The sequence below is a fragment of the Cryptomeria japonica genome, unplaced genomic scaffold (assembly GCF_030272615.1).
Source record: "Cryptomeria japonica unplaced genomic scaffold, Sugi_1.0 HiC_scaffold_1493, whole genome shotgun sequence".
NCBI classification, from domain to species: Eukaryota; Viridiplantae; Streptophyta; class Pinopsida; order Cupressales; family Cupressaceae; genus Cryptomeria; species Cryptomeria japonica.
Window position 1 is genome coordinate 1 of NW_026729901.1, and position 15,958 is coordinate 15,958.

General features: G+C 34.7%; 1 protein-coding gene across 1 annotated transcript; it reads right to left on the reverse strand.

Moving 5' to 3' along the window:
• Positions 1–9,468: 9,468 nt before the first annotated feature.
• LOC131056383 (ankyrin repeat-containing protein At5g02620) lies at positions 9,469–12,449 on the reverse strand. The gene is made up of 3 exons (XM_057990749.2): positions 11,719–12,449; positions 10,749–11,308; positions 9,469–10,478 (listed from the first exon to the last, which is right to left on the reverse strand). Exons 1-3 carry the CDS (start codon positions 12,236–12,238, stop codon positions 9,579–9,581), a joined length of 1,980 nt encoding a protein of 659 aa, XP_057846732.2. The 5' UTR covers positions 12,239–12,449; the 3' UTR covers positions 9,469–9,578.
• Positions 12,450–15,958: the final 3,509 nt, after the last annotated feature.

The window sequence follows — 15,958 nt, forward strand, 5'->3', positions numbered from 1 at the left end:
ATTTTCAAACATGTGAGATTAACTAACATAGGAAAAGAGATGATTTACAAAGCGTATATATCCAATTCTTTCCTTATGTATACCTCAATGCAAAAGTAATTATTTAATAAAATAGTTAGGACTATGGTTCCTTATATGCCCTCACTCTTAAACGAGGATTTATTATCAAATCTTGAGATGAGAATTTTTTTGTTGCCTTTCGAAGAGTGATTAGACCACATTACATATTTGTGTTGCATAGCATGCTACTAGAAGAGAACTTAAATTATAATGTAGATTTGTATTTGGTATGAATGACAATCAAGTATACATTCTGGTGCCAAGAGCATAAATCCCTTCATATCAAACATAGGTAATGTACCAACTAAGCGTGAATACACTAGAAAATATTCATCTTAAAAACAAAAATGGATTACTCCCTTCATATCAAACATAGGTAATGTACCAACTAAGCGTGAATACACTAGAAAATATTCATCTTAAAAAAAAAAATGGATTACTAGGTGGAACTTGGAGGAAAGAGAAAGCTCCAATTTGTATGCCATAGATTTAATATTTTTGTAAAAAAATGTAGGTCCCATGAATCATTTGTGCTCGTTTTTATTTAATCTTCAACTTTAGGGAAGATTATTTATATACAGTTAGATGCAAAAAGGACCATTTCATCAATGTCAAAATTTTATTTGGAGTAATCTTGATTGTTTTTTACTTCATATGTAAATATATGTGATCTAAAAATAATCCTTAAGGGTTTATATAATTGTGTCATGTGTGTGAAGGGTGGAATCCATGACTTGTACTTCGGAACTACTTGGTATATATATTTGGATAGATAGGGGATATTGTCCATTCATAGCTTGGTTATGGTGTTGAAAATTATATTATAAAACCATTCTACACGTGGTAACTGTTTTGTCTAACATTGTTTATTATACACAAAGAAATCAAAATGGGTCTTCAAGAACTTATCAATAAATTTTGATTGGTCATCTAATTATGAATGATGTGCACACCACATCTTGAGATATGTACTATTGTTATAGATGTGTTGGACACATTGACTAATGAGAGTTTAATAATATAAAATATAAAATTAATAATTAATTGTGGTGCATCTTGGAATATTCGACATCATAATGGGTTAAATATTAATTCTAGCAAGACCCATCAATGCAGTGGCATCCACAAATTGGAGATAAGCATATGGATGAAGGCGATCACCCCAATTCCAACCCTAAATTAAACCTTGCCGAACACAAGACTTGATAAATTTACCGAGACCCTCTACCATGAGAGTGAATAAGAATTGGGAAAGAGGTTCCCCTTGTCGAAGACCTCTGCATGCACCAAATAAATCCATGGGCTCACTGTTAATAAGGGCTGCAAATGAAGCCATTCAATTTTGAAGCCAAAGGCAATAAGCACTTTATAAAGGAATTTTCATTTGACTCTAACATAAGCTTTGGCTATATCCAATTTAATAAACATAGCCTTCTCCTTAGATATCTCCATAGAATGAATGGCTTCTGATGCTATAAAAATCTCATCCAAAATTTGCCTTCCAACCCCAAAACCATGTTGCTCTTCTGAAATAAGTTTATTGAGCCATGACTTGAGCCTTTCAACAATCAGTTTAGTGATTGTTTTATGAACCACGTTACAAAAGGCTATAGGATCGAAAGAACTCAGAGAATTTTCTCCCTCCTTCTAAGGTATGAGAGCAAGGAAAGTAGCGTTCATATCCCTGAGCTTCTGTTTATTTATATAAGACTCCCACACCACCTTCAAAATATCCAACTTAATTATTGGAAGGAAGTGAAGTAGTGAAACAACTTCTTACACTAACCTTGAGAGGAGTATAATGCAAAAAATTTTACAGATCCTTATAGCAGTTACAGAAACTTAACACAAATAAACAAAATATCATGCATACCACAACTCACCAACACAATCATTTACATGGGAAAACCCGTTCAGGAGAAAAACCCCACACTCCAAAAGTAGCTCAATAAATTATTCAACAATCAATAACAGATTACAATATACTTGCAGAGAAATCTCTTCAGAAGAGAACTACTAATCAAAGACTCAGAGGTAACACAATAGCCGTAAGACTCTTACACACAACCTCTATCTCACACACCTCATATATAGGAGATACAATATAAGAAAGCATCAAACGGAATTACAAAACCATGGGCTAAAACCACCCAATAAACTAGAGCAGAGGTTATCCCCATTATAGATGTGTTATGATGTGTCAAAACACACATCAACATGTGTTCCTCCATTATACATCTCATTTATGTGTCCAATGCATTTTATATTTTCTATTTCAGGAGTCCAAACTTCCGAAGGCCATAACTTGTGAACCATGTGTCTGATTGACGAACTGTTTGAAGCATCAGAAAGCTAGAGAAATGCTCTATCACACCCCTCCAAAATGGAAACTTTAATATTTTCAAAACTAGCTATGATCTTACAACAAATTTTTACCGACGTGCTTATCTAGCGAACTAGAAGCTTTAGGGATAATTTCGCACCATTTCATGCTTAAACAAAAACTTACTATAAATAGTAACACATGTAAATTGAAGGTTGAGACACCATGTCCCAACATTCTCTCACTTGTCGAAGAACTTTCAAGAGCAAAGGGAGTATCAACACAATAATTTAACTACTAGGGGCCATGAGGCCCATAGACTCACAACACCATTTAAACCTCTTTATGCTCACAGTGTTAGTTAAAGAATCTAGAATATTCATCAAAGTCTCTACCTTAACCAACTTCACCTTACCATCTTCAACCATATCTCTGACAAAATGATACTAAACATCAATGTGCTTAGTCTGGGCATGAAATGCTGGGTTCTTAGTTAAATGCAGATCACACTCTGACTGTCACAGTAAAGTGTCACTATTTCTTGTTTTATTTGAATATTTTAACAAAGTCTCTTAACCCAAATGGATTCTTTACAAGCATGAGTAGCTACCATATACTCTTCTCTTGTAGTGGACAAAGAAACCACAACTTGCCGCTTACTCATCCTATTAATTGCACCGCCAAATAAAGTAAATACATAAGCAATGGTGGATCTTCTGCTATCAATATAACCTGCCCAATCTAAATCCACATATCCATGAATATCAAGGTAAATCACATCTCCAACCAAATTACCATGATAACAAAGAGAATACTTAGAGGTACCCTTCAAATATGTAAAGACTCTTTTGACTGCATCCCAATGAACTCTATCAGGATTAGAAATATGTTTGGAAAGAACTCCCACTTCTTGGGTAATGTTTGGTCTAGTACAAACCGTTGCATATATCAAACTTGCAATTGCACTCTGGTAAGGCACTCTACTCATTTCTTTCATCTCTGATGGAGATGTAGGACAATCTAAAATAGATAATTTCATTCAAACTGTGAAGGGAACACATAATGGTCTACAATCCTGCATGTTGAACCTCTGTAAAACTGAATTCACATACTTACTCTGCCCTAGCCATAGCTTTATGTTCACTCTATCTCTTCTAATTTACATCCCAACAATGTTTTTCGCTGCACCAAGATTATACATTTAAAATTTAGCAGCAAGCTGAGAATTCAATTCTGAAATCATACATTTTCCTTTACCAATGAATAACATATCATCAACATATAATGCAATGTACAAGAAATGATCACCATTAGATTTATAAAAGACATAGTGATCTGATTTAGAATGCTCAGATCTTAAAATCAACACATTTGTATTAAATTTTTGGTGCCACATCCCAGGACTCTGTTTGAGGCCATACAATGATTTCTTCAATTTATAGACCAAATTACTTTTACCTTTCACCACATAGTGCTCTAGTTGTGTCATATAAATACCTTCCTCTAAATCACCATGAAGGAAAGTAATTTTCACATCCATTTGCTCGACCTCTAAATTACAAGAAGTAGTAATAGAAAGCAAAAATCTAATGGATGTCATTTTTACAACAGGAGAAAATATCTCACCATAATCAATACCCTCAACCTAAGAGTAATCTTTTGTAACCAACCTTACTTTATACTTCTCAATGCTTCCATCTGAACCAATATTTTTCTTGAACACGCATTTGCAACCAACAGGCTTTCGTCCTTTAGACAATGGTACAAGATCCCATTCATCATTTTTTTTCAAAGCTTTCATTTCTTCTTCCATAGCATTCTTCCAAGATTCTGCATCATTCCTACCTAATGCCTCTTCTAAAGAAATAGGTTCATCCACATTAGTATTCAAAACAAAAATACATCTCCAATCATTAGGTGAATACCTTTTAGTTGGTTGTCTATGTCATGTACACCTTTGAACAAGCCAAGTTGGAGGTTCTTCCTCATCTTCTAAAGATTCAGATCTAGATGAGCTCTCCTCAACTTCTTTCCTATCAAGTTGACTCAATTCAACTCTTTTAGGCATAGAAGGGAATTGAATCATATCTTCCTGTTTAGTCTATTATGGTTGCAATGTAGCAAAAGGAGACTTAATTTCTCTAAAAATAACACTTTTACTATTAATTACCTTTTATGCAACAAGGTCGCAAAGGTTGTATCCTTTTACACCATAACTATAACTGATGAAGATACATTTCACAACCTTCTCCTCCAACTTCGTACACTTCTCTTTTGGCACATGAGCATATGCCTCGCAACTAAAACCTCTAAGATGTCTCAAAGAAGGCTTGTGACCTGACCATGCTTCCATAGGCATTTTATCAACAAGAGTTGATGTAGTAGACCGTTAATCAAGTAGCAAGCAATGACAATTGCTTCAGCCCAAATTTTTAATTTTAGGCCAGCACAACTCAGCATACTCCTAGCCCTCTCCATCAATATCTTGTTCATTTTTTCTGCAACTCCATTCTGTTGTAGAGAATACAGATTTATAATTTTTATGGAATCTATCAAAATCATTAGAGAAAATTAACCACCATTATCAATCTTCAAACATTTAATTTTTTTTTCTAGTTTACAATTCGACCATTTCTTTAAATTATTTAAAACGATTGAAAACTTTAGATTTACTCTTTAGTAAGTATACCCCTGTCCTACTAAAATCATCAAAAAAATAAACATAAGCAAAGAACAAAGCAAGATGCCACATTTCTCCTCTTTGTCCATCTTAACACCAATGGATACCAATATGTGAATTATAAACAAAAATTAACTATAAATAGTAACATCATGTAAATGCCAAGTTGAGACACCATTTTTCCAACAATTATATCCCAAAACTCTTGATAAAATTCTATAGGGAACCCATCTAGGCTAGGGAATTTTCCCCTTCTTCAAGAGAAACACAATTTTTCCACTCTCAAGAAGAGAGATAGTTCTAAGGAGATCCTCATTCATTGCATCACTAGTAATGGCAGGAATACTATCAAGCACAAACCCTTCCTATACATTGGCCAAAATAGAGTCCTCTTTTAACAATTCTGCAAAAACTCTAATGGCTTCCTCAACAATCTCTTTGTAAGAAGGAATAGGAACTCCCTTAGAGGAAAGAAGAGAATAAAATGAATTTCCTTGGACCTCTTGCCCTTAACTGAATTGTGAAATAAAACCATTAGGCGTCAAAAATATTGAAAAATAAATTAGTATATATAAAATATATAATATAGTTATCAACTGTAAAGAATCCAAAGCTGAAGTAATATACTAAGAACACCATAATAAAATTCATCAATTTTTGTTCCAAGGCTTACTGCGTCTTTGTACGCGTCAGGATCGATCCCTTTCTTGGCCTCTTCATACTCAGTTGCCATAGATTTTTTTTTACATTGCTACCTTCAGCGCTATCAAATATGCTTTATTATAATGTCATCAAATAATTCAACCTACAGTATGATCTATAGCAAATTTCTGTGTTTCAACCTTCAACACTAGTATTATGTCGTGTCTACAGAGGGAATACCCGTCCAAAAGGCGTGGAAGAAATAAGACTATGAGGAGATTCCATCGACAAGATAAATCTCACGACTGTGACACTGCCAAAATAGTGGTAATGTGAGTCTCGTTGCCTTCTCATAGAACTTTTTAACCTTTTTTTTTCAAATAGTAGCTACCTGAAGTGACCTTTCACTTTTTTTTTGCTATTCACGCTCAGTTGCCATGAAATTTCTTTTCTATTGCCATGAAGTTTTATTTTTCTACTACATTTATACTCTAAAAAATTTGCAGGTTAGTGACGACTCTTAGCTTTATCTAACCTACCGACCCTTAGATTCAAGATAATTTTTTTTCTAGGGTGATTGATCATTCTGCTAGGCTCTTGACGATAGTCTTGAACATCTGTTTACACAATATTAAATAATGTGATTACAAAGTATTATGCTGTGAAATGGATGCGGCTCCACATATTGCAATAATAGACTTTCTTTAAACATAAAGAGAAAAATGGACATCAAGTCTAAAAGGCGTGGAAAATATATGACAGAAAGAAGTGTCCATCGTCAACATTAACCCCATGACTACGACCTCGCGAAAGAGTGCCAACACTAAAGTGATTAATCGTTCTGTTTGTCTATTCGTGGTTAGTTGACATGACATCTTTCTTTCGTCATTTTCTAAGGCTGGTCAAGATGCTTCCTTATAATATCAGTGAATAATGTGACATAAACTATTCTGTTGTGAAATGGATACGGCTCTACACATTAGAATGCATCCTCACTTTAAAGTAGAAAAATGGGCATAGCTGTTAAAAAAGACATGAAATGACAATATGACAGAAAGGTGATTCTCTTGAAGAAATTGATTTCATGGCTGTCAGTTTTTGGAAGTGGAGTAAATTGTTTTGAAAATGAATAATAGCTTTATTGTATTTAATAAATTAAAAAGAGAACAATATGACATATTTCCAATGTTTTAGTCAGGTTGCATTTATGTTAGGAACAATCAAGGACTAACTTCTTTTCTTACAATGAACAATAGTCAAAGAAGCATCAACATTACTCGTAAAACATTTCAGAGTAGTGGAGTAGGCACCTTCAAAGCAGACAAATGAACTTTTCTAATCATCACATTATTTTGAAAAGGGAGTCTTGTCATCAAAAGATAGAGAATAAAGAACCACCAAAAGGATAGGACATAAATTAACATATATATGTTATGTTCGATGCAATGTTGTGATTATTTTGAGGAAATATTTTGATACATGTATCTTATGTACAATGGTGAAATTTTATTTGGAGTTGAAATTATTCCCATATCCTTCTATCTACCTATTACACACATTTATTCCCATGAATAGTTACCCAACCTTATATGTGCATGCTGCCATACATTTTGTTTATATTTAAGAAGTTATGACGCTCACCCTTACAAAAAAATCTCATCTAGTTCTTACTTGTCTAGATCTAATCATTTGATTGTGTAAGATTATTTTTCTAGTCACATGATTGACCACAAAATTCGGCACCTAAGCCTCATATTTAAAAATTAATAAATATAATTAATTTTCACCAAATAATCCTTTTTACTTTCACCTAGAGTTGAAAAAAAAAAGAAGCTTACATCATTAGGTGTTATGAGTTACAATTTAATGAAATTTAGTTTTATTTATTCCATATTTGTCATCTTTCAAGAATCCTCTCTCATTGTCTAGTATTAAAGTAGAATAAATAGTGAAACATTTAGATTTAATAAATGAAAAAGAATAACAAACTTGTAATTGATAGCCCTTGCTTGCTATCATCAATATTTGTACATTTTCTAGGGATTTAATTAAGGAAATTTATCTCTTAAAGACATAATAAAGATCATTCAAGTTATTTCAAACTATTGATAGTCTCGAGATGTTTAAGAAGATAAGACTAGATTGAGTTTCACCTAGAGGGAAGCAAAATGTTTGTCAAGCCATAAGAATATAAAGATTTCATGATCACAAATTCGACCCATAATTCTAATCTTTAACTTTATAGAACAAAGGATTAATATAGAATTTGAGACCATATTTATGAAGAGAGATTGCCTTTCTAAATTACAAAGATAAAATAATCTAGAATCTTCATTAGAAATCAAAATTAGTTAATCAAAATATTACATACCCTTATTCATGATATGTATTTCTAAATATAATAGATATAGTTATCAATTTTCTATTACCCACCTATCTTTAATTAATTCAAACTAAGGGGACATTTTGATAAGTAATGTTCTCTTTTGTTCTCAAATTTCACTTGTAAGATACAAGCTACCAATGGGACATTTGTTTTTCTATTTTGTAGGTTCTCATGATGAGAGCATGTTGAAAGTATATAGTTAAATTATTATTTAAGTTATCATGTCTTAATAGGGTTGATTACTTATATGGACACATCAACTTCATATAATCTATATCTAATTAGATATCAAATTTACATGAACATTTTTGAGTGCTATAATATTTTTGATGCATGATCAATTAGGATTCAGACACAATTCAATGTAACGGAAAATATAATTATGAAACTAGCATATATATGTTATTTTCTATGCAATATTGTGAATATTTTTAGGAAATGCTTGGATACATATATCTTATGAACAATACTGCAATATTGTATGGAATTTTGACTATTCTCCTATCCTTAGGTATATTAATATACATATGCATTCCCATGAATAGTTACCTAATTTTATATGCGCACACTACCATACATTATACTTATCTAAGAAGTTATGACACTTATCCACACACGAACTCTCATCTAGTTCTTTTTTCCTTAGATCTAGTCATTTGATTGTCTAGGATCATTTCTATAGTCACATGATTGACCACATAATTACACACCTTAGCCTCATATTTAAACAAAAATAAATAAATAAATTACCAACTAATGCTCTTTACCTTCCCCATCTAGAGTTGCAAAAGTACAAGCTTGGATGATCAGATGTTTTGTGTTACTGTGTTACCTATTAATTTTTATGTTTACAAATGATTTTTGTTGGATTTTTTGGTTTCATATTTATAAATGTAAATTTAGGTTAGTCAAATGTTCATATTTCTTACTTAGTTGAGCAATCTCCTATTTTATTCGTAAAAGTTCACTTGTGAGATGGAAGCTATTCATGGAATATTTTTCTTCTATCTTTTAGGCTCTCATAAGGAATGCATTTTTAATGATGTACTTGTATGATCATGTCTAGATAAGGTCCCTTACTTTATATGGACCCACCCTCTTTTGTAATGAAGAGAGATTGCATTTCCAAATACAAAGGCAAAATAATCTATCCATTCATCAAGAACCCACAATCTTCAATCAAAAGACTAAACACCCTTATACACTTTATTTGTTTTCAAGAATCATAAATATAATCATTTAAATATAAAAATAATTTACAAAAATATTATTGACAGTAAATCTAACATTCAACTTGAAGCATACACATATCAAATCAGCTCTAAGCACGCAAGTATCTGATTTGAACACAGATGTAGATACTTTGTACACTTCTAATAATATGAAAACATTTAATATTATAAGACATAGTTGAATACGATCAAAGTCATGTAGAAATAAGAAGCTGCAACACTGTATCAGACTTGCAAAAGCAACTTTCCCAAACCTTATTTATCGTTCTCATTGCTATGGTAGTATAGGATAGCAAGCCACTTGGTTTTGGACCGGCGCACCAAGTCCAAAAGCCCCCATCTTTCTAATTTTATCCACACGTATTCCCCCAGACGGTCAGAAAGAAAAGGAAGTAGACCGTTCAGGTGGTTAAACCTAGCCTTCTTCACTGTAAACTTTGCAGCCATGTAGAAAAAAGTGAAATTACCACAGAAGCAGATGATCAAGCACGCCCCAAGAATGAACCAAGCCAGCTCGGGATTCATGTTGGAAAGCATGGCATACACTGCAAGCATGAAGCCATAGGCCGTAAAGGCAAACGTGGCACAAACCAATAGGTTGGTAATACAGAGGAACAATACCTTATTTCCCGTGGTAATAGGTGTACTCATCTGCCACATCAGCACCACTAAGAGCGACAGAAAGAATGCCACACAATCAAAGATGAGAAAAACCTTGAAGGAGGCCAACGGAAGCAGAATCGGCGAACCTAAACTCTTGTCTGAGCCAGTTCCAGGCGCAGGCGCAGGCGAAATTCCCGATCCCTTTGAGTCCCCATTTCCATTCCCATCGTCCGTCACGAAACTGCCCGGAGCAGTGAAAGCTGCCGTAAATGACATTGTCGCTAATAGAACTGCCACCACTAGTTCTGTGTTGCGCCTGTCCTCATATGTTTTGTCCACCATCTCAACAGCAACCTCATGTTTCTCTGCACTCACCTTTGGAGCGCTGTACAAGAATGGCTTGCGATTGGAAGGATAACTGGCCAGAACTGAAATTATCTTGTCAGATTCGTGATAGTGCGTGTTCTCTCTCACGATATCAAAGGCCGTTAAGCCTGCCTTGTTGACAGCAAACTTGTTTATCCCCGCTATACAAAGCAACGACTTCACCATCTGAAAAATGCAAACTCAAATAAGTTCATAAAAATTAAATGATCTATTGGAACTAACTATGCATAAAGATTTCTTCTACGGAAGTTCTTGCCGTGATGATTTTAATTTCTGTCTTCAGTAGAAATACTTTCAGTAATTTGACTCTATATATAGACGAGATTAGATTAAGAATCTACACAAACCCAAAACTTATATAGCTGTACACAGTAATTGGTTGAAAGAACAAACTTCAGCAGTGACAAACAGAGGTTTGTATAAAAAGAGACTTACATTCAAGTCTTTTTTCTTTGCTGCAATATGCAGTGGTGTGTCTCCTTCACTTATCCTCGAAAAAGGAGATTTCATTTCACCCGCATCTGTGTTTCCTCCACTTTTCACGGGCTCATCTTTTGGATCTTTCTTTTCAGCCGGATCTGTCTTTCCTCCACTTCGCAGAGGCTCTTCATGTGGAGGTTTGTCAAGTCCCTTGTTGACCAAGTATGATAAGCCTACCTCTTCGTTCAGGTAATCAACAATTCGCACTTGCCTAACTAGGGCAGCTAAGTGCAGAACGTTCATTCCACAACTATTCCGTATTTCGACAGCGTCTGGCCTCTCATTTATCAACTCTTGTACTGCTTCCAGATGACCCAATTTCGCTGCCACACAGATGGGAGTTTCTTGGCTGTCATTAACCCAATAACACAGTTCGGCCTCAAATTTTATTAACTTCTTTATTATATGCACGTAGTTTCTTTCAACAGCTATATGCAGAGCTGTGTTGCCAAGTTCGTCCTTACGTTGGATTAACTGCTTCGCATCTGATAAATTTAGTATATGATCAACTAGATCTGTAAAAGAAGCATCCAAAATCATTGCCTTAAGTTAGATAAGATGTTCTTCAAGAAGGGCCAAGGGTAAGAGAATGCCTAATTTACCTTTGTTGAAGCGATACAGACCTCAACTAATATAACAACATAAATACAGAATTCAACTAAATACACGAAGAAGTAAAGAAGAACTCATTGGTTATCAACTGTAAACGAACAGAAGCTGAAGTAAAATAGAAACAACATAATCAAACGACTTGAAAAAATAGAAAGAACTGAAACATGATAGACAATCATCCTCGTGTTATTTAAGATAAAGAAAAAATTGGGGACAAAATGATATTTGTCTTGAACCGTTAAATTAGGAGATGCTTAGCAGATACTTTTACAAACTTATAGGCAAAGAAATCCTAAAATCGAAATAAAATAACCTGAATCTCCTCTGTTTACTGCAACAGATAAACAGTTCCTCTTGTGCACCGTACTTTCGAGTAAGCTCGACGGAGATGCGTCAAATATTGCCTTCACTGTCTCTAAATTGCCGCTTTCGTAGGCTTTGAACAAAGCTGTTTCATCAAGCTTATTGCGGAGATCCACACCACTTTCTGGTTGTTGGAGTAGAATCTTCACAACGTTGGAGAAACCTCCCTGCGCAGCCAAGTGTAACGCAGTATCCTTTTCGGCATTGGTAGCATTCACAAGCAGAGGCTTCACTTCGGGATCGGTTTCCTTCAGAAGTTGACGATTGAGTTGCAGGAGCTGTTGAATGAAGTGTAGATTTCCTACACTAGCAGCCAAATGGAGAAGAGTATTTTCCCCTCCAGGTGTAATATTGTTGAGAGCTGCTTTAAGTTGGGAACTCAGTTGTTGATCGATCCTTAAACGCGTTACCGCAGCTTTGAAGGCGTCAGGATCGATCCTTCCGCCGAGTTGTTGACCCTCAGTGGCCATGCTAAATATCTGCCGTTACAGCCTTCAACACCAAGGCACGCTTCTTTGTAATAGGATTGAATAATACTACATTCAGTATTATGCCAGAAACTACATAATAGAATATGTGGTCTCAGTTTTTCCACAAGGGAAACATTAAAAATACAAGTATCCACATCTTACACTTCAGGGTTTCCACAACTTTAGTTGGAATCTCACTTTTTCTTTCGTTGGAACAGATACAACATTTTGACCTTGACTGGGTGCAAATAACCAGTGTTAATTAGCTTTGATTGGGTGCCAAGTAATTACTCTAGTTTGGTGCGAATAATATGACTATGGGGTGTTCTGCTAGAACATTATTTTTTTAATACTTGAAGTGATCCTACACGTCAAAATTACTACAACTTTTTCATAGTTGGAATGTCTATTTTTCTTAGATGAAAGTGTACATTGAAATCAAATACAAATTTTTTTTATCATTTATAATTTAATAATTTATTCTATGTGAAATATGTACACATTTTATTTAATGTTGAGTTTATTTCAGTGGATTAGATAATTATTTAATATAGTTATATTTCAATAAACGATATAACTGTTGTTTAAATTAATTTCTTTCTTTTCATTCTATCATTCTTATTCAATTACATATATTTTCATACATTGCACATTATGTTGTCTTTATTTACACACATTTTTATACATGTACCATTTACTATAACCGATGCACTGCAAAATAGGATGTTAGGAACACAAACAAAAGACTCAAGAATCAACTGTTAGTGTTAGTATCATAAACGAAATACGATCCTAAGCAAGCATATGAAGAGAGATCAAACATTTAATGGAAAGTATGCAAAAACAAAAGAAAGACACAAGACCCTTCCAAATGCTTGCCAACATGTTCATAGTAGCTTCTCCCTTGTTCCTCTCCTCTCCAAGTTCCACATGAGTGTAGCCCTTAGCTCTTTGCACTACTATGGAAGTCTTATGGAGATTCAAGATTTATGAAAAATGATTTAAAATATGCAAATGCAAGCGAAATATGAGAAAGCCTAATTAAGCTATCTTGGTTTTAACCAAAATAACAATGTAGATTAGATGACTCCTAAAATGATCTCTTAAATTTCACTATAGATTAGATGCATACAAGATTTCTGGATCTGAATTATGAAGGAATGGGCTCTATTTATAGGAAAAATAGGGCAATGGATGGTTGAGATTAAGTAATCTCAACAAGGGTCAAGATAGAAAGATTTATGATCCATGTGAGGGCTTTCAACCCAATCCCAGGATGACAAATGCCAACATGAGATGGCTTGAGAGGAGAGGGAAGAAGCATTAAATGCTTGAAATGACATGAAGGTTAGGTTAGGAGTTAAGGTTAAGCTTGAGTTGAATGAATAAAGTCGCTATCCAATGAATAATGCCTTTATCCAATGGCTAAACTCTTGTACAAGAGTTAGTGGGTGAGTTGAGTTAACCATTAATGCTTGAAGAGACCCATGAGTCAAAAGGATGGTTAAGTTAGAGGAAAGTCTCTAACCATGTGGGTGAGTTGAGTTAAGCATTAATGGTCATGTAAGAGCCATTAATGGTTTGGAATACTTTAGGCGTTAACCTGTTGAATACATAAAGCCTTTAATGCTTTTCAAAGACTTTGAGGCTTTGAGAAGTGACTTCAAGTTGCCTAGGAATGTGACAATATTTAGGAAATGGATTAGGCAAATTAGGAATGGTTTAGAAGAATTTAGAAAGTGGTTAGAATTGTCTAGAAGGGGATTTAAGATGTAAGTGGGTTTGGTGGGTGAGGGAAAATAGGATTTTAATTAAAATAAAATTCATTTATTTCAACTAAATAGGTGCAACTTGCATTTGTAGGAGAATGCAAGTGGGGGGAGGGGGGGAGTAGTTTAAGGATTTAAATAAATATTTTATTATTTATTTAAAAGAGGAAAGAGGGTTAAATTCAATAAATATGTTTTATTCATTTAATTCCTTAAGAATGTAGCTTAATTAATATTTAAATAAATTGAATAATTTATTTAATTAATAGGAGAAGAGGCTGAGGATGAATTAATTAAATTTTAATTTAATTAACTGATTATTAATAGTTAAATAATCAAATAAATAGTAAATATTCATTTAATTAAATGGACAGATTTATGTGACTACTTTTGCCCCTCTTTGAGACGGTGCGGTTTATCACATCGTTTCAAAGAAAGAAAAATAGGTGTGAAGAAATATGCCCCATAAATGTTAATTTAGTGGGTGCTATGTCCCCTCGACAGATGGGCTAAAAAATTTCAAAAAATCGGGTGATCTCTCGAAAAAGAACAAGAAGTTGAGGGGAGGTAGAATACAAGAAATTAGCAATAACGGTGAAATGATGGGAGAAAAATGGGGGTAAAATGAGGAAATGAGAGACGTTGGAAGTTTAGAGGGACCACAACAGTAAGCGGGGTGAATTAGGGTTAGGGCTGGATGGTATATATGGGGGGGAAGGGGAAAAAATAGGCTCATTTGCACCTATCTCCTTGGCAGTTTAGAGCTCTGATAGGGAATTTTTGGTGAAGGAGTGAGCAACGATCATCATGCCTATGCCTATAGAAGATCACCGGCTAGAGTGGATCTGTCGATTCCAACAGCCAGACAACTACAAACCAGCTATACACAAATTTTGAATTTTGTGTTTTGTGCATTTTTGGCATGTTTTTTCAGGCATCAAAGTCCAATCAAGATAATAGCGCTAAAACCATGTTTTAATGCTATTGTCGCCTAGAATAGCACTATTATGCCGCAATGGTGCTATTGTATAGTAGTTGTAGCGCTTGTGTTAGGTTTAGTGCTTTCATTACATAGTAGTAGTGGTATTGTAGTATTAGCACGTTTGTATGTTTGTTGTAGTGCTGTTGTTATTGAATAGCATTGTTGTGTAGTTAATTTAGCGTGTTTGATTGTTTAGCACTTTTGTGCACAAATTGTGGCGCTATTGTGAGCAGAATAGCACTATTGTGATAAAAATTCCCCAGTGTTAGAGAACATAGCCTGATGTCTCAGTTGATTGTTTGATTGGTTGTTTTGGTGAATTATAGCAGCCCCCTTGAGACTAGGTCATTATGATAAATGTCTGTTGTAGTCTAGGATTGCCATAATCGATTACCTATTGAGACCCGAAGATACTTGATCAAAGTATCTGTTGATAGTCTAGGTTGAAAACTTAAGAAAGTTTGTACCAAAACAACTAATGTTTGTTGATGTGTGTAGGAGGACGTGCCTGTTCTACAGATGCCGGAGCAGCATCCTGCCACATAGCAGCTGACAGAGGCAGACAGATTCTGCGTCGCTGCGACTAGTTTGTACGATATGATCTATCGTCCCGTGATTCGGATGAATTGCGGACTGATGACAGCACTGGCCGAGCATTGGCATAGTGAGATATGTACCTTCTACCTGGCGATGGGAGAGATGACAGTGATGCTAGAGGATGTGTGGAGGATACTACACATCCTGATTAGAGGGGAGCTGGTGACCTATGATCAAGCATTAGGGACGACGACGGTGTAGAGAATATTTGCTGATGATGTTTATATTGAGGATGACTTTGTATCCTAGGAGGACATAGTAGCATTGTATGAGCCTTTACCAATAGTTTTATCCAGGATCGTCGGGGGTTTGGTGTGCCCCGACTGACGTTCACATGGACTAGCCGTTGGTTGGGACCAGGTGATTGAGAAG

Coding starts and splice junctions, on each gene's coding strand:
- LOC131056383 (XM_057990749.2), bottom strand. CDS start 12,238: ATGGCCACTGAGGGTCAACAACTCGGCGGAAGGATCGATCCTGACGCC. Junction 11,309..11,718: donor AGTAAACAGAGGAGATTCAG/GTTATTTTATTT, acceptor CTTCTTTTACAG/ATCTAGTTGATCATATACTA. Junction 10,479..10,748: donor CAAAGAAAAAAGACTTGAAT/GTAAGTCTCTTT, acceptor TGCATTTTTCAG/ATGGTGAAGTCGTTGCTTTG.